At 51.4% G+C, this 16617-nt stretch overlaps 6 protein-coding genes and 2 non-coding genes across 8 annotated transcripts; 5 read left to right on the plus strand and 3 right to left on the minus strand.

The window, feature by feature from the left end:
* Nucleotides 1–374: 374 nt before the first annotated feature.
* Nucleotides 375–2288, plus strand: GCN5_2 (histone acetyltransferase; the record flags this gene model as incomplete). Its single annotated transcript, XM_062875546.1, has 2 exons — nt 375–701; nt 776–2288. The coding sequence occupies 2 exons, from the start codon at nt 375–377 to the stop codon at nt 1844–1846; spliced, it is 1398 nt and encodes a 465-aa protein (XP_062736115.1). The 3' UTR covers nt 1847–2288.
* Nucleotides 2289–2872: 584 nt separating this feature from the next.
* On the plus strand, nt 2873–5816 carry QC761_122860 (uncharacterized protein). Its single transcript, XM_062875547.1, has 4 exons — nt 2873–3333; nt 3383–3963; nt 4013–5649; nt 5793–5816. Exons 1-3 carry the CDS (start codon nt 3241–3243, stop codon nt 5622–5624), a joined length of 2286 nt encoding a protein of 761 aa, XP_062736116.1. The 5' UTR covers nt 2873–3240; the 3' UTR covers nt 5625–5649; nt 5793–5816.
* A 446-nt stretch (nt 5817–6262) lies between these two features.
* Nucleotides 6263–9253, minus strand: QC761_122870 (uncharacterized protein). Its single transcript, XM_062875548.1, has 2 exons — nt 7377–9253; nt 6263–7321 (listed from the first exon to the last, which is right to left on the minus strand). The coding sequence occupies exons 1-2, from the start codon at nt 7663–7665 to the stop codon at nt 6867–6869; spliced, it is 744 nt and encodes a 247-aa protein (XP_062736117.1). The 5' UTR covers nt 7666–9253; the 3' UTR covers nt 6263–6866.
* Nucleotides 9254–9430: 177 nt separating this feature from the next.
* On the plus strand, nt 9431–9520 carry QC761_0026230. Its single transcript has one exon. It is a non-coding gene; the product is annotated as a tRNA-Phe (tRNA).
* A 402-nt stretch (nt 9521–9922) lies between these two features.
* Nucleotides 9923–11660, minus strand: GLO3 (ADP-ribosylation factor GTPase activating protein, ER-Golgi transport; the record flags this gene model as incomplete). The annotated part of the gene is made up of 4 exons (XM_062875549.1): nt 9923–10278; nt 10341–11252; nt 11325–11460; nt 11589–11660. 4 exons carry the CDS (start codon nt 11658–11660, stop codon nt 9923–9925), a joined length of 1476 nt encoding a protein of 491 aa, XP_062736118.1.
* Nucleotides 11661–11881: 221 nt separating this feature from the next.
* Nucleotides 11882–13035, plus strand: TIM21 (mitochondrial import inner membrane translocase subunit tim21). The gene is made up of 2 exons (XM_062875550.1): nt 11882–12564; nt 12629–13035. Exons 1-2 carry the CDS (start codon nt 12046–12048, stop codon nt 12830–12832), a joined length of 723 nt encoding a protein of 240 aa, XP_062736119.1. The 5' UTR covers nt 11882–12045; the 3' UTR covers nt 12833–13035.
* Nucleotides 13036–13480: 445 nt separating this feature from the next.
* QC761_122900 (uncharacterized protein) lies at nt 13481–16048 on the minus strand. Its single transcript, XM_062875551.1, has 5 exons — nt 15634–16048; nt 15274–15438; nt 14341–15215; nt 13829–14280; nt 13481–13801 (listed from the first exon to the last, which is right to left on the minus strand). Exons 1-4 carry the CDS (start codon nt 15666–15668, stop codon nt 13967–13969), a joined length of 1389 nt encoding a protein of 462 aa, XP_062736120.1. The 5' UTR covers nt 15669–16048; the 3' UTR covers nt 13481–13801; nt 13829–13966.
* Nucleotides 16049–16197: 149 nt separating this feature from the next.
* On the plus strand, nt 16198–16269 carry QC761_0026270. The gene has a single exon. It is a non-coding gene; the product is annotated as a tRNA-Cys (tRNA).
* Nucleotides 16270–16617: the final 348 nt, after the last annotated feature.

The raw sequence follows: 16617 nt of genomic DNA on the forward strand, positions 1-16617 counted from the left end.
GGCCGGGGCGGCTTGGGTGTTAGTCTACGCAATAATTCGGATAAGGGGGGATGTGTATTTGTGATTGTGGGTGAGGTTTGGTTGGATACCCGGTGGGCAAAGAATGGAGCATCGAATCTTTCAACATCACTACGATACTATACTTTTTTTACTGCTTTTCTTTTCTTCGTCATATAGCACCATCTGACTCGGTCAGTCCAGCAGACACTGTGTTCAAACTCGACGACAACAGCAGACTTCAAATTATATATTGCCGACTTCTCTTTCTTGGCTCCATGTCTTATTTTCCGTCTTGTTGAACAAGGTTGCCTTTTTTGTGCGCAGTGCGACATGTATCACCGTCACGTGGCAGTGGAACGGTAGGTTGCCTGCCGATGCAGGCAACCTACCTACCGACTCCGAGGCATTCTTTCCCATCTAGTGAGCAATTTCAAAAGAAGCTGTCGGCACCGACGATAAGTTCACTATCGACTGGTCTCCTTACCCCAACCTCCAACACCCACGACTACAATTTCCGCAATTACATGGCACCCGTTTCAAACAAGAGAACCAACAAGATGAGCAATGGAAAGCGCGATGACTCCCAAGAACCGCTTGCGGCTCGGTTCGCCAAAAAAATAAAGCTCTCACACGATGTACCAGAGACGAGTTCTTCGGTCAAACTCCCAGCTGCCTCTTTGAGGATTCCTTTCCCCGAAAAGGTGAGTAACTGCCACCGCTATATCAGTCCTAGTTTGGATACCCTGACCGCGTTGCTGATCTGGTATTAATGTAGCCTGCAGTTGTTGAGGAACGAAACGGTGAAATCGAATTCCGCGTGGTCAACAATGACGGCAGCCGAGAGCACATGATCATATTGACAGGCCTCAAGTGCCTGTTTCAAAAGCAACTTCCAAAGATGCCCAAGGACTACATTGCCCGCCTCGTCTACGATCGCGCCCATCTGTCGCTCGCCATCATCAAGAGACCGTTGGAGGTCATAGGCGGGATAACCTTTCGAGAGTTCCGCCAGCGGGAGTTTGCCGAGATTGTGTTTTGTGCCGTGTCGTCCGACCAACAGGTCAAAGGATATGGAGCCCACCTCATGGCCCACCTCAAGGACTACGTCAAGGCAACCTCGCCAGTGATGCATTTTCTCACATACGCGGATAATTACGCGACAGGTTACTTTCAAAAGCAGGGCTTTTCTAAGGAGATCACCCTCGACAAGGCCATATGGATGGGTTACATCAAGGACTACGAGGGAGGGACGCTAATGCTCTGCTCGTTGGTCCCTCGAATTCGATATCTGGAGTCCGGTCGTATGCTTCTGAAACAAAAAGAGACCGTGCAGGCCAAGATTAGGTCTCTGAGCAAAAGCCATGTCGTCCATCAGCCGCCTGCTCAATGGATCGTTCAGAGCAACAGCGGCGCCGCTCTTACCCCCATCGATCCTCTCTCCATCCCTGCCATTCGAGCCACAGGCTGGTCCCCAGACATGGATGCCTTGGCCCGTCTCCCTCGTCGCGGACCTCATTTCAAGGAGATAAGACGCTTCCTGTACCAGATCCAAAACCACAAGCAGGCGTGGCCTTTTCTGGCCCCCGTTAATAGAGATGAAGTTCCGGACTATTATAAGATTATAGCCAACCCGATGGATCTCTCTACGATAGAGGAGAGACTGGAACACGATGCATACGCGACACCTAAGGATTTCGTTGCGGATATGAAGTTGATTTTCAGCAATTGTCGGAAGTACAATGATGCCACGACGGTCTATGCCAAGTGTGCGGCGAAGCTGGAGAAGTACATGTGGGGTCTGGTGAAGGAGATCCCGGAGTGGTATGAGCTGCTTGAGGGCCAATGATTTCTGTGTTTGATTTTGGGGAGAGTTGAGGCGGGTGGTTTGAAGCTGGGTCCTGAGCGGTTTCATACAGAGTAGCGGCATGGTTCGGGCGTTTGTCTTTCTGTTCAACAAGGCTTCATAGGAGTCCAACTGGTCCAGCAGCTCTTATCCATGTTATGGGCTTTGTACTCATCATTTTCTGATGTAATCAACTTATGTCATATTTGAATGGTAGAGCCATACACCGGTTTGGTCTTCGTTGTTCCTGAAACCGCATAACCCAAGTTGGGGCCCGGGAATCTGTTGGGGATGTTGGATCATTTTGAGACTAAGCTGGTGGACGAAGAGGGAGTAAACAATCAATAGTATATAAAAATAATTAGCATTGTTGAGCAAGTATAGGTAGTTACCTCTATCAAATGTCCGGCCTTGCAAGGAAAAAATATTTCAAGATCTTCTTTAATGGTCACAACAGTATGGAGCAGTCGTGATATTTCAGAGCATTCGAAAACAAGTTCCAACACGACCAATATGTCCCTCGACCGCGCTCGTTGGGGACATCATGCAGGTTCAAGAGATCACCGGTCTTGACACCTGATGAACTTTGAAAAATCAAAAGGATACAGATTCATTGCCACCATGTATTCGTGGGCTCTGACATATTGTGAAATTCTGCTGTGGTAGGCACTTGACAGACCCAGATCACTTACAGCCTTGTGGCATCGATGAGGTAAAAAGGTGTTGTAAGTGAGGCCTGGCCAATCATGTTACACGACTTACTGGTTTGCGCACGGTCCACCCCAGATCCCGAAGCCTCTCACTTCAGCCGGGCTCTAACATCTTATTAGACATCATTAGAATTAAAGATTGCCCTTCTAACAGAAACTTCGCTTCTCCATCATTTTTTGTCTATAACTAACAACATGCATGTTAATTGGATTATGGCTTCCTGTTGGCGTGCCCTTACAGTGCACCCGCTCGCCGATTGACGGCCCGGCGTGAGTCACAGGCCATGTTCACAACCGTCCAATGGAGACCGGGGCGGAATTTGAGTGCTGTTGGTGCCGGGACAGAAATGCGTGCGGGGCAGTAGCGTGCCGTCAGTGTCCATGCAGTTGTGTCTCACTTGTGTTGGAACAGCTCATGATCACCAACACTGACTGGCCCGGCAAGGCAGTGAAGCAGAAAACCGACACCTGCAATCGTGCATTTTCACGCCGACATCGAGAGTGAGCGCAGGCTCTATTTGTTTAAGAGAGCCCGATTCCTCACGACTACCATCACATCTTATCTCTAAGGGCATTCAGCCATTGTGTGTCCTTGATATCGAGGTTTTTGACAACTGCGGAATTTGTTCCACTCTTTGTAGAGCCTGAGCCACCTGCCTCCCGCCCAACCTCAAACAGCCTGGAAAAATGACGTCCGCCAACTCCACTTCCGCAACCACTATTCTTTGCACATGCAAACAAACCCGCTTTCACATCTCTGATCGTCCCAACTACCGCGAGGTTTGCCTCCCACCTATCACATTCGATTTTCCCACTAACTTCCTTGTAGCTTGACATCTCAGGCCTCAACATCACCATCGTGCCCGGTGCCTCTTCCCCCTCTTCAACAACTACAAAGAAAGGGAAGGGCAAGGCTGGAGCAGAAGGTACCGAGATCCTGAGCAATGCCGACCTAAAGCTCAAAGCGGGCGCACGATACGCTCTTGTCGGCCGCAACGGGGCTGGCAAATCCACTTTGCTGAGGGCCATCAGCGAGAAGCTTATCCCCGGAATACCGGAGGAGGTCAGAGTGGGAATACTCCAACAGACTGGTATACCTGACGACGCAGACGACGATGAGTGGAAGGATGGAGGGCCCGAAACAGGAGGGCAGACAGTACTGGAGCAGGTGGTAGACCGAACTACTGCCAAGGGTGAGGTGGAGAAGGACATCAAACAATTGACTAAAGGAGTCAACGATCCTGACCCATATGGGACTCTGAGAGCTGTGCGGAAGTTGAAGTACGAGAGAATGCAAAAGAAGCTGTTTGTCTTGGACAAGGACGCCAGTCTAAGGAGCGGAGCGAGGGGGTTACAGGCCAGAAAGGCGTTGGTGGAATTTGAGAAGGAGGTTGAAAAAGCTGAAAAGATGTGAGTTTGTTCGGAGGTACCAGGACAGGTGATAGTAACCATACAACAGGAATGATCAGCCAGAGGAGGAAATCTCGGCCGAGATACTGCAAGCAGAGATCCAAGAGGCGGCAGATATGCTTGCGGAGCTGGAACTACAAGTCGAACCAACTCGGCTGGCTGACATTGAGTCCCGGGCAAAGAAAATCTTGACCGGCCTAGGGTTTACGGATGCTTACATGGCCAGGCCCGCAAACACCCTCTCAGGAGGATGGCAGATGCGGAGTAACCTTGCCGTGGCTCTGCTTCAGGAGACAGACATCCTGATTCTGGACGAGCCGACCAATTTTCTCGACCTTCTAGGTATCATCTGGCTTCAGAAGTACCTGGAGGGGCTGGAGGATATTCACCCTACACCTCCCACTCTAATCTTGGTGTCCCACGATCGCGACTTCACCTCCACGGTGTGCACTGATCTGATGATACTCAAAGACAGGGGCCTCGCCTACTTCCACGGCGACCTGCCAACCTACGAGGCTGCCCAGACCGAGCGCAAGCTCTACCTCACCAAGATGAAAGATGCCCAAGACAAGCAGAAAGCCCACATTCAAGACTCCATCCAAAAGAATATGGCTGCGGGCCGGAAGAACGACGACCAGAACAAGCTCCGCCAGGCCAAGTCCCGTCAAAAGAAGCTCGACGACCGTTGGGGCATGCAAGTTAACGCAAAGGGCCACAAATTCAAGCTCAACCGTGACATGGCTGGCTATCACGAATCGGCAAGAGAGGCAATTGACATCCCTAAAGATGACAAGTCTGTGTCTATTTCCTTGCCTCTTCCGCCAGACCTCCGCTTCCCCGGCCCGTTGATATCACTTGAGAATGTCAGCTTCCGCTACAAGATCAAAGGCAGGCCGGCTCACCTGGTTGTACCGACACTCCAAGACATCACCCTGTCTGTCTCCATGGGCGACCGCATTGGCATTGTCGGTCTCAACGGTGCTGGCAAGTCGACACTCATCCGGCTACTAGTCTCGGATCCTACCTCATCGACTTCTGGATCGATGTCCGGTGCAATTCAGAAACACCCGCGGCTCAAGCTAGGGTATTATTCCCAGCATGCAGTCACCAGCCTGCTATCTCTTGGCCGGGCAGCACCATCTCTCACCGCTCTATCTCTTTTAATGTCCGAAGCTGCTGGAGTGATGGAAGAACCAGACGTGCGGGGACTGCTAGGATCTCTCGGTCTCCCAGGCCGTCTGGCATCTAATGTGCCGCTGACAAAACTTTCCGGTGGCCAGCTCGTCCGCTGCGAATTGGCCAGGTTGCTCTGGAGTCACCCTCACTGCCTGGTGCTGGATGAACCGACTACTCATCTTGACTACGAAACTGTCACGGCCCTGCGGGAAGCGCTGAGATACTGGCCCGGCGCCGTTGTCTTGGTATCCCACGACCGTTGGTTCGTCAAGGGTGCTGTGGAGAATCTGAAGGATGAGGATGTGGACAGTGATGGTGAAGCCGACGATGATGAGGAAGACGAGGAGGAGCAAAAAAGGAGGAGACTGGTGTATAAGCTCGTTGCTGGGAAGGAAGGGGGCAAGATGACGTTGCTTGATACTGGTGGTGTCAGCCAGTTTGAAGAGGGAGTGGAGAAGAAGGTGAGGAAGATGATGGCCACCTAGGCTTCGAGGTAGTTCGAAGTCGAATGTATGTGAGCGACATTGTTTAGAAATGAATTTTGCTACGAATTTGGTGTTTGCTTCTTGACGTTACTACCCTCCTCCACAACTTCATCTTGTGAAAACTAATGATACCTATACCTTTGTTGATGGCCTGACGAATACAAACAGAACAACCCATGAAGAGCCCCCCTCCCTTCTCCCAAGCTCGTATTCCCATCATCAAGCACCAATGTACCGACTGTGCCTACTCTCGACGTTACACACCCTACAAGAAGCTAACGAGGATTCGAGCATGTTTTCCTTGACCAGCTCCCCGTAGCGCCGCGAAAGAGGAATCATGCACGCAATCATGATCGCCGGATCTCCGTATCTCTTTCTCTGACTGCCTTTTCTCCCTTATGATTCGCAGATCCCACAGAAGGACAAGCACCTCGAACATCTTCCCAGGTATTCCGTCGCCCAATTGTTTGCTTCCCACAACAGAGCTACTCGGAGATTGGTACGCTGTGCTCGCTCAACCACCCATATTTCCATGTAGACGGCCAACACAACCTTTACACCTCGTGACCGAGAAGCCATGCATCTGGATATTGACAGCACTGCATAAACATGTCTTGCAGCTGCTGAAGAAAAAGCATGCATCCAACGATTCAACAAAAGAACATGTCACAAGAAGCAGGACCAAAAATCTGTGCAAAGTTGGTATGTTACTGTCTCCAGCGTAATTATAGGACAAGAAGAGTTCTACAATCCCTCTCTTCCATTCTCTCTTACAACATATTCCGTAACAAAAAAAAATCACAAAATGCCCGAGACAATCCGTCCAAGAACAGTCTCGGCAGTGTATCAAGTTGAAGAGTATAAAACAAGAAACCCAGCTGGCTTCCCCCCTCGCATCCAGTCCTGTCCCTTGACTTCCGGAAGTTCCCACACCCACAGGGCATGATGGCCAAAAAAAACAAAAAAAACAAGCACGCTGCGTCGTAAAATGGGTTCTAAAGCATCCCTGGAAAAATAACGTGCTCCTTTGCCCAATATCCTTTGGCAGAAAAAAACCAACCAAATCCATTTGTCGCCCGGAAACACGCAACATTCCAACTCTGCACAAACAAAGGTGATTAAGGCTTAGGTGTGCGGGCTATCAGGTCGTGTCTCATGTCTCGTAAAAGCAGTGTGCCCTCGGAAATCCATTGTCCTGTGGTGTTCATGTCAAACCTCCGAGGATTTGGTGCCGTTAGGAGTTTAGAGAAGAGCGACAACACCGGCAATGAGGAGCAGGGCGCTGACGGGAGCGGCGAAGGTACCAGCGGCACCCTCAGCGATGTTGGAGACGGAAGGAGCAGGTGCGGAGGGCGAGGGAGAGGTGCCAAGGGAGACGGTGCTGTTAGACGCGCCACCGGTAGCAGAGGCGGAAGCCGAGGCAAGACCAGAGCTGGTGATGGTGATGGCAGCCGAAGTAGAGTTCTTACCACCAAAGACGATCGAGCTGCTGGCGCTGGTACTGGTAGTTGTGGGAGGAGCGGTGGAAATGACCTCGGTGCTGGTGGTAGAGGTCGAAGTGGCAGGAGGGGTCTGAGAGACGAGACCACCAGTCACCTCGAATGCAGCAGCGCAGGCCTCAAGGTCCATAGAGTTGGGGCAGCACCACGTCTCACCGGCCTTGTCGGCTGTGCAGTAGTAGCCAGCGTCGCAGGAGTCTATGTTACGCGTTAGTCATGAGCTTTTCCAAACATCACGATTGTCAGCACATACTGCCAGACTGATCGGGGCAGCACGTCTGAGCCGCTTGAGCGTTGAAGCAGTGCACCTGGTTGTCGGTGGAAGCGCAAGTTGTGTAGCCGGCACCGCAAGCCTCCTCGCAAGTGTTTCCCTCTCCACACACGGCCTGCTCTGGCTGGTACCCGGGGGTATCTTGACGGCGACCGATGGAAAACAGGGAGCGGGTCGACATCTTCACGAGCTGAGGCTTGTAGGGTTGCTCGGCAGCGACGTTGACGGCGAAGGCGAGAGCCGCCAGAGCGGTGATGGATTTAGCGAGCATTGTGATGGATTGATTTGGTGTTTTGAGGTATTAGGTAGCGCGTTCAAATCGAGGATCGAGGAGGGCGGTAATTAAATTGGCGGACAAAAATATGTCGTTCGTAGCCGATGTTGCAAAAACGAATGGATCGAGTACAGGACTCTGGAAAGGAATGACAATTTCTTCAGGTGAAGAGGCGATGGGTGGCCAAACAGAAGCAAAAAGTGAGCAGAGGAGAAATGAGGGCGACGGGGCGGTTAAAAACGAGCGCGAGGATCTGGGCACTCTGGGGGGGTGCTGGGGGTGGACGGGCCTCTTGACGATAGCGGGAAGGTATCGCTGCCGCAGACTCTTGCGGCCAGGGTACATAGTCGACCCTGCCAATTGGCAGCCAAGCAACCATTTGAGACCATCTCCTTAATTTTAGCGTTGGGCATTGCTTCCCTGCGCGGCACGGTACCTGCGTCTGGTTGTGCGGTGTTCCTGGCAGACAGCAGCAAGCCAGGAACCGGGCGCCAATGACAGATGGGCGGGCAAGCTCATCCCAAAATTCCCAATTCAGGCAGGAAATCAACAGCTCCGTTTCCCAATGGCAGCTTCCACCTGCTCTTCCAGTTTAGATGAGTGATTTCCCTGTTTTCCCCCCCACCGCTCACTGCCTCACGCATGAAGCAAGCCTGACGTGGTGGTCCCATCTTCCACGTCGCGTGCGTCTGTGTTGGCGCGCTCTGTGGTCGCCGTGGACAGCCAAGAGGTTGCCAACAAGGCCTTCCCTGAGCAACAGTGGATGTCAAGGGCAGTTCTGGGCCAACAAGGAGGCCAGCGGTTTCTCAATCTTCGATTTTCCGGCGACCTTGCCGTGGGAAATTTGTCGCTGGCAAAACCCCGGCAGGAGTTTTCTGTTTCGATGCACACCAAGCCGGAGCAAAGCAAATGAGGCCAAGCAACTCCCGATACACCTCACCGTTAATCTCGGGGGATCTTCAGAGAACAATCTGGATTGCTGTGATATCGATAGCCTCATACCCATTCTCCACAAGCTCTGTCTATCGAGCATAATAGAACAAAGATTCCCGACAATTCTCAAGCGCCAACGGACGGCGAAACGCCATTTCCGCATCTGTCTGTTTCCACCGAACTGACTTTGCCAGCTTGCGCCGTTCAAGTTGGCGGCAGCTTTTGGTTCCATCATGAGGTAATTTGACTGGCTGGCAGTGCACGGTTCATCTCGACTGTTTCAAGCGATCGACATGGCCCGAGCGTCTCTGGCTATCGACAGGCGGTAATGGTGGCCGGTCCCACTTTCATGCCGGCCCGTAGCCGCAATTTCGGTCGGCCTTCCGCAGAATTCTCGGCTCGGGGGTGGTTGAGACCGGGGCAGCTGGAGTTTCGGCGGCATGATCAGGGACCTTTGAGGATTGGGGACTTGTGAAATCTGGGGAATTGTTTTGGAGCTCACCACTTGCTTCTTGTCACCGGCCACTCCAAAGCGTCGGTTTCGAGTTACCCCTGACTCGCTCCACTCACCACAGTAGCATAGTGTAGTTTTCAAGCTAACGAAGGTTGTGCGAAACAAGATGTACCATATATGATGAACGTGGGATACTCGATACATACATTTGTATATAAAATTATCACAGGGATAGGTTTTAGGGTGAGTAATGAGCTTGGTGAGGGGGCGTTATCTCTAAGCCTTGTCCAAGGGTTCCAAACCCCAACCGCCGCAGCCCACTCCCACAACTCCACACATAATCCCACTCTCGAGTCAAGAACAACACGACAGCAAGCGGGTTTAGCTCAGTTGGGAGAGCGTCAGACTGAAGTCAACTTCAGGAAGTCAATCTGAAGGTCATGTGTTCGATCCACATAAACCGCAAGCATCATTTCTTTTGCTTCTCTCAACCATCCCCTCCTCCCTCCCTCTGAAGGAAGATAATATTACCTTTTTGGCATCAATTCTCCCGGCCTCCTTGTTGACCTTGTGTGAGGAGGATGAGTTTGGCAGCTATATATCATGTGGAGATTAGGCCGCTTTAATATAACACCACGTCGTGCTTTATTTCTCTAACTCGTGTAAATAAGATAACTACCAAGAACCAACCAACCTACACCCCCATACAAACCCCAAAGACAACTAAATCACCAAACATGCCCGCTGTTCTGCTTGCTAAATTTAAACTCCCCACCGCCCTTCGCAATTCCCACCAGCCCACCAATCCCCCAACATTACAAATTGATATTTCCTGTTTTCCCAACCCCTTCCAAATAAAAATCAATTCTAGTTCCCTAAATAAGCCCTGATGGCTCCCTGCAACCTCCCAGCACCCTCCCCAAGCAGATGCGTAAGGTTCTCGAGGTCGTCGCCAGCAGTAATGCCGAACCTCCTGACAAAATCCTTCGCGGCGCTCTCCAAGTCACCATAATCATCCATGCCGCCGCCGGGCATATCGTCAGACTCCTCACGCCCAAAGTATGCATTCGAAGAGATAGCAGAGGCACCCTCAAACCCGCCCAGGCGGGACTTGGCTTCAGCCTGTGCCTCAGCGTTGAACATGCCTTTGCCGAAGAATTCGTCGGAAGAAATGGCCTTCTGAGTGCCAAACTTCTTGCGGGCGTAGTTGTCATTGTCATCATCTGCAAGGGAAAGCTGGATTAGTATCACGCCTCAACAGCCCTAAAATGATAGCAGAACTCACCATCAACATTGCCCTTGATAGGTCCAACAGACCCGAAGCCACCAGCGTTCTTCTTTGCTGTGGAAGCAGCGGCGGCAGCCTTCTGGGCACCAATCTGCCCGAATCCAAGTCTGCCCATACCCATACCCAAACGCTCCATCTCTGAAGCCGACTTTTCCCTTGTGTGAGAAGCCGAACCGTATCCACCACTCCGAGCCGAGCTCACAGGTGTGGGAGATAAAATGGCAGCACCGGTATCCTTCTTGGCAGCGGCGGCCTTGGAGCTCTGTTCTTCAGCTTCGGGATCATAGCCCAGCTTCTCGATACGCTCAGCCTCCTCCTTGGCCTTCTTCTCCGCCTCGTCAAAATCAATGACCGCATCGCCACCCAACTTCTTTGCGCCGAGCTTGGTTGCGACCTTCTTCGCGCCGAGGACGTTGGCCTTGCGGGGCCCAGTAGTTGTCTTCTTCAAGCTGGAAGAGGTGACGATGCGGCCGGCAGCAGGCTTGGACTCGCCATCGGTCTTAGCCAGAGGGGAGGCGGTACGCGAAATATCCTTGCCGTTCTGGGCTGCGCTGCTTAATGGAGAGGCGGTGCGCCCGACAACGGGAGGGGTGGCGGTTCGTGAAATTGGCGGTGTAGGCTTCTTGATGGCCGGCTTGTCCCAAGATGAGAAGAAATCATCTTCCTCTTCGGCGGGTGCCTCGGCGGCGTCGCCACCTTCCTCAAGAACGACCTCTTCGGGGAACTCCTTGGCGTCCCTCGCGGCTCTCTTCTTGAGTTCCTCCTTGTACTTGGTCGCGGCAGTGGAGCTGTACTTGGTCTTGGGGTCCTTGCTGTTCAGCGCGGCAGACCCGCCGTTGGACTGGAAGAACTTGGTCGCGGACTCGTTTCCGCCAACCTTCATGATGCGGAGCTGGTCCCATTGCCACTCTGTATTATAGCATGGTTAGTTATTATTGGCTCTTGTTGTCGGAGGCACGCGAACGCGAAACGGGGACATACGGTCGAGGTTAGTAGACCGAACAAAGGAGATGTGGACACCGAGGTTGCGATGGTGGGCCGAGCAATCGAGGCAGAGGTAGATGCCAAAAGGAACGGAGGTCCATGTTGGGTTCTTTTGACCGCAGTCGAAGCAGATCTGTCACGGGGGAAGGAATCCGTAGTTAGTAAACCGTTTCCATCATCGTGGGTGGGCGTGGCCATGGTCTCGCGACCGAACTCGGCACCTTGCTGGCAACGCGAGGAGGGATGATATGGATGGCTTGCCTTATTAGCCTGCTTGGACTTGAGCTTCTCAAAGAGCTTGAGCGACTGCTGCTTGGTAGCGAGGCCGCTCATTGTGTCTGGTGTGTAACGGTTGGCTCTGTAGTTAAGTGTGCTGGCGGTCTCGGATAGTAAAGTTCAAGGGGTGAAGTGCGGTCGAGGCTCGTGAATGTTCAATGGTGATCCAGTCAGGGGACAACGAGCCACAATTTCGCTGCCCAGGAATCCATCCATGTGGCATCAAATCAATCCACTAACCCTGAACTGGCTTAGTGCTGAGCTGCCCCACGTCTGCACCCACGGGCCACCTTGAGTCTTTTCCCCGCCGAGGAAATGCCGGGGCGGCAGAAGCCTGGGGCCCTGCAGCTTGAAGCACCCACTTGACCTCACCTTGAAGGAGGCGGACAGTCTTCGAATCACGATATCTATTGCGTGAAGCAATGGATAATTCCCAACCGCCATGATGATCAAATCCCATCTAACCCCTGTTCTTCGGCTTCGAACCCTCCCCTCCACCTCCCCAGTGGTCAATCTACGTGCCCTTCAACCTCGCCATTACGCAACCCACCACCAAACTTCGTCCTCCAAATCTGAACCAGAAGTTAAACGCCGCTCCGTCACGCCCTTCAACGACACTGGCTCTGTCCCATGGTCCTCCCTTTCGATCCTTGAAAAGGGTGCTCGTGCCAGCCAGCAAACTTTCAACTTCGGCCTCGTTATCCTCGGTTTGACCCTCACCTCTGGCGTGCTCTACGTGCTCTACACCGAGGTCTTCTCGCCCTCCTCCCGAACAGCCTACTTCAACCGCGCCGTTGACCGTATAAAGGCTGATCCGCGCTTGATTGGGCTCCTGGGAGATGGCAAAAAAATCGAGGCATTCGGAGAGGAGACCGGCAACAAGTGGCGGAGGGCGAGGCCGATCGCCTCGAGTGAAGTGACGGATCGGAATGGGGTTCAGCATATGTACATCAACTTCAACGTGCGTTATACAGCTAGCGAGAAATTACTGAAGGAAACATGCTGACATGGCATCATAATAATAGCTCAAGGGACCGAAAGGTACTGGCACGGCTTTTGTACACCTTTTCAAGCCGGTTGGAGGGAAACAGTGGGAGTACAGGTACTTTTATGTTGATGTAAAAGGCCAACAGAGGATCTACCTGGAGAACGCAGAGGCTGCCGCCGCACTGGCTGCGAAGGAGAGGTCCAAGACCGATGGGATCAAGTTTCTCGGTATCAGGTGGTGAAGTCATCGCCAGGTGCGAGAGCGGTGTATGATAAAGGTATGTGTGTACAATATCAGTTGGCTGTGATGGAATTTCAGGGAAACTATGATCAAGGCGTTTTGAATTTCGACAAAGCTTAGGAAGAGAAGCATATTATCAAAAGGATCTCACATATACCCATCAAACCATATTTTAGCCGTCTAAACTGTTGGCCAAAGTAGCCGCTTTGCCTCATATATTCATTAGTGAAAACTAGCAGCTACTGAGTGAGCTAGGGCGTGATCTTTTGGCCGTAATTTTCGCTGAAAATCTTCATATCAAGACTCTTAGAATGTGTCATCTTTTTTCGTCTGAAACAGTTCATCAGCCAATTTGAATGGGAAACCGTTCCTGAAGAGAAGTCCGTGTATTTTAAACTCTGACTAACTATAGGCCTTTAAAAACTCCAATTTTCCATGAAAGTCTTCATTAAAGAAAAAGGTGATGAAGACTTTCATACTGCAAAGTATGGTCAATTACAGGGCCTTACAGCAAGCCATATCCACCGTAGGCCACCTTCTTCCAGGGCCTTTATCTTGACTTCGACCGGTCTTCGATAGGGCCTTGGCACGTACTGGCCAATACCTCAAAAATACTTCATCAGGGGCACCCAGGGCCTTGATGAAACCCTCCATGGAAATTCTTTCCAACGGCTGCTGTTTGGGTCAAAAGATCACAGCCCTGGTTACTGAGAGCGGACCATTAACACCCCTATGACCGTACACTAACCGTCATGATTCCAACCTGTAACCTTCTCTTCTTTCGTCTTTACCTGTGTTCCATCCCAACAAAACCATAAAAATGAAACGCGACCTTTTGGTTTCCCTCCTCCCCACCCCCAAATTATCATTAATAAATGGAAGGAAAGCCAGCCGCCAAGACCCAGACAAACTCCTGCTGACAGTAAGAGACATTCTCCCTTATCTTACACCATGCCACGCTCTTCTTCGTCTTTTGTGCCGACGTGCTTGTCTTCGTCTTTTGCTCGGAGGTGCTCGTCCTCCCCCCAGCCGCACAGTTGTATTTTTTTTAACGTTTCCTGAAACCGGAGGTAGAACAGGTGAAGCGCTTGAATAGGTAAGCAGGCACATTCCGAAGCTCAGTACCGGAGCCATTCTAATGCCCCTCATCCCCTTCCATCTTCGCGATCCACTTGTTCATCTGGCTAAACTTGTCCTCAAACGACTTTTGCAACTTCTCTGCCGCGCCCCACATGGGATCAGTCTCATTCCAGTACTCATAGCAGTTCGCAAAGATTTGGTTCATGTCTGCCAGGAACTCCTGTTCGTCATTGTACTCCTTGTTGTCCATCTTGTTCTTCATCGTCGTCAAGTCCATGGGCTTCTTGACCACGTTGAAGTAGTCGGGTACGCCATCACGCTGGGGGTCGACGGGATCCTTGAAGGGCCCAACAACACGGGTCCAAAAGCCTGGTTATAGACGTTAATATCAGTTCAAGTAATGTGAGAGGAAAGGTGAAGCGGGCTTACCAGGACCAGAGAGCATCCTGGCCAGTAGGTCTGCGCAAAAGTTCAGTTTCTGGTTCGTTGAAAACTGCTGGCTCGCAATCGCAGCTCCACTAGTGCGGCGCTTAGGGCCTGGTTTAGACGAGGCTTTTGGCACAGAAGCGGTGGCTCCCTTTGTCACCGTCTTGCGACCAGAAGCGGTCTGAGAGACAACAGGGGGTGACCCGTTGGTACCAGCTTCCGACACACGCTGCTTCTTCGCAGGTCGTCCTCCTTCCTGTCCCCCTTCAGTGTCACGTCGCTTCTCTGCGGCCGGGGCAAGGGCGGCAGGATCGGATCCAGCCCGCTCATCAAGGGGGGAGCTGTTCTCCAGTGAGCTCATAGCTACCACCAACTCACTCAACACCTCCTGCGGCAACGACCTCGCAAACTCTGTCCGGGACTCCGACGATCTCATATACTCGGCAGCCCACGAAAGGAGCAGCTTTCGTATCGAAGAGCCCTCGGGAGTATCTTTCCACACTTGTACAAGAAGTGGTGTTGCGGGAATGTGTTCGGTGATGCGTCTGCACTCAATCATGGCGTCCAGAGTTGCATCGCAGAGGCCGTCGATGCCGAGCATATGGCCAAGCTTCCACACGCCAATGAGTACATCATAGCTGGGAAGGTTATCCAGTGATGGGAAGACCTGGCCCGTGTAGAGATAGTTCTGGCAGTACGCGAACACCTCGGTGGGTGTTTCTGGGAGTCTGACAATGTTCTCGATGGATTCTTGGTCTGCATTCTCGTCGAAGAACTTGCGGTAATAGGAGGACTTGGAGCACAAGAAGTCTTTTTGGATACCGAACGGTATCTCCTCGGGTCCGACTAAGGCGATGACAAATATGGGATGAGGTTCCCTGGGAAGATTGTCTATGTCAGTATGTGCGATGCTAATCATGCGAGGATGCGACTTACAGCCAGGAGAATGGTCGGTGTTCTTGTATGCTATTGGCTGGGCGCGCTACTTCAACTGGGGCGACATCACTCGCATTCTTGTCGGCAGCTTCTACGATAGTGACTACCTCAGCAGCGACGGCGACGGCATCCCCATTTGGCTGTGGTACAGGCTCTTCTGCCATTCTGGATGTGTGATTATTTGCGTTAGCCCATCGTCTCGTGGATCTTACATGGCGGGGATCATGGAAACTACACGTCTCATGTTGAGATGAGAGACGTGATTCACCATTCCGGCAAGACGGTGGCTCATTTGATGGAATGATCAAAAGAATGTGTGCGCGAGAGTAAGTACTGCATGATACATCTCAATTGACATACCTATTATCCGTAGGCTCCTCCATGACTTCAAACATTGAGCCGAGTGAGACCAGTGTTGACCTCTAGTTGTTGATGAAGCACTTACTGCCAGGCGCCGTGCGCTTTCTCAGACCAAGGATCAATTGGTGAGCGGCAGGTAGTTAATAATAATAGAGAGATGAGTGCCACCACAAATTGATGGCATATGATGTGCGAGCTCGGTTTGATTGTTTGAGACGAAAAGCAATGAGCTGTGTAAAAGTCAAAAGTAAGATGAGCTTTGGCGAATGAACGTGAGATGTGATCCAGTCCAAGTTGCGGTTCGGTGACCCACTTTCATACTGTGCGGAGCAGCGGAAGGAATGCGGGAGGGCACTGTGTCAGCCAAACCAGCACGAAGAGTGGCAGGTACTATCAGGACTTGGTAGTACTGTGGATTGTTTTTTTTTTTGATGGTACTAAAATGTTAGGAAATGGCTTCATACTCATTATTTGCCCTCATTTAGGTTGATATCCGGCGGCATTTCACTTTTATAAGTGTTACATCCAATTGCCACACCATCAAACAGCAGCTGATTCCTCTCAGGACGAATAGCTCAGGGGTAGAGCAACCGGCTGCAGTCCGGTAGGTCACGTGTTCAAATCACGTTTCGTCCTTACCTTTTGCATCGTTTTTTAAATCATTCATGTTTTTTATCATTTAGTTTTCGTCAGTCAATACATCGTTTTATTTGTTCTGGGCTTGCTGGTTTCTCTATGGAGTGTTGTTTCCAACATATACTCTGTATCAGTGGTTTAGGGCTTTGTAAGAGATTCTCATACCACGCCTCCAGGCTGCGAGTTTCCATCTTTCGGAGAACCAAGAAATCTAGAGGCGACTAGTTTGCATGAAAAGATAATAAATGCGTGTGCATAGTTTATGTCAATAGTTTGAGTACTGCCTTTGTCATCATCTCAATCCATTTCACTTAGGGGCAGGATCTGTCTGTTTTGATAATGGCTACT

This window comes from Podospora bellae-mahoneyi (assembly GCF_035222275.1).
Source record: "Podospora bellae-mahoneyi strain CBS 112042 chromosome 1 map unlocalized CBS112042p_1.2, whole genome shotgun sequence".
NCBI lineage: Eukaryota > Fungi > Ascomycota > Sordariomycetes > Sordariales > Podosporaceae > Podospora > Podospora bellae-mahoneyi.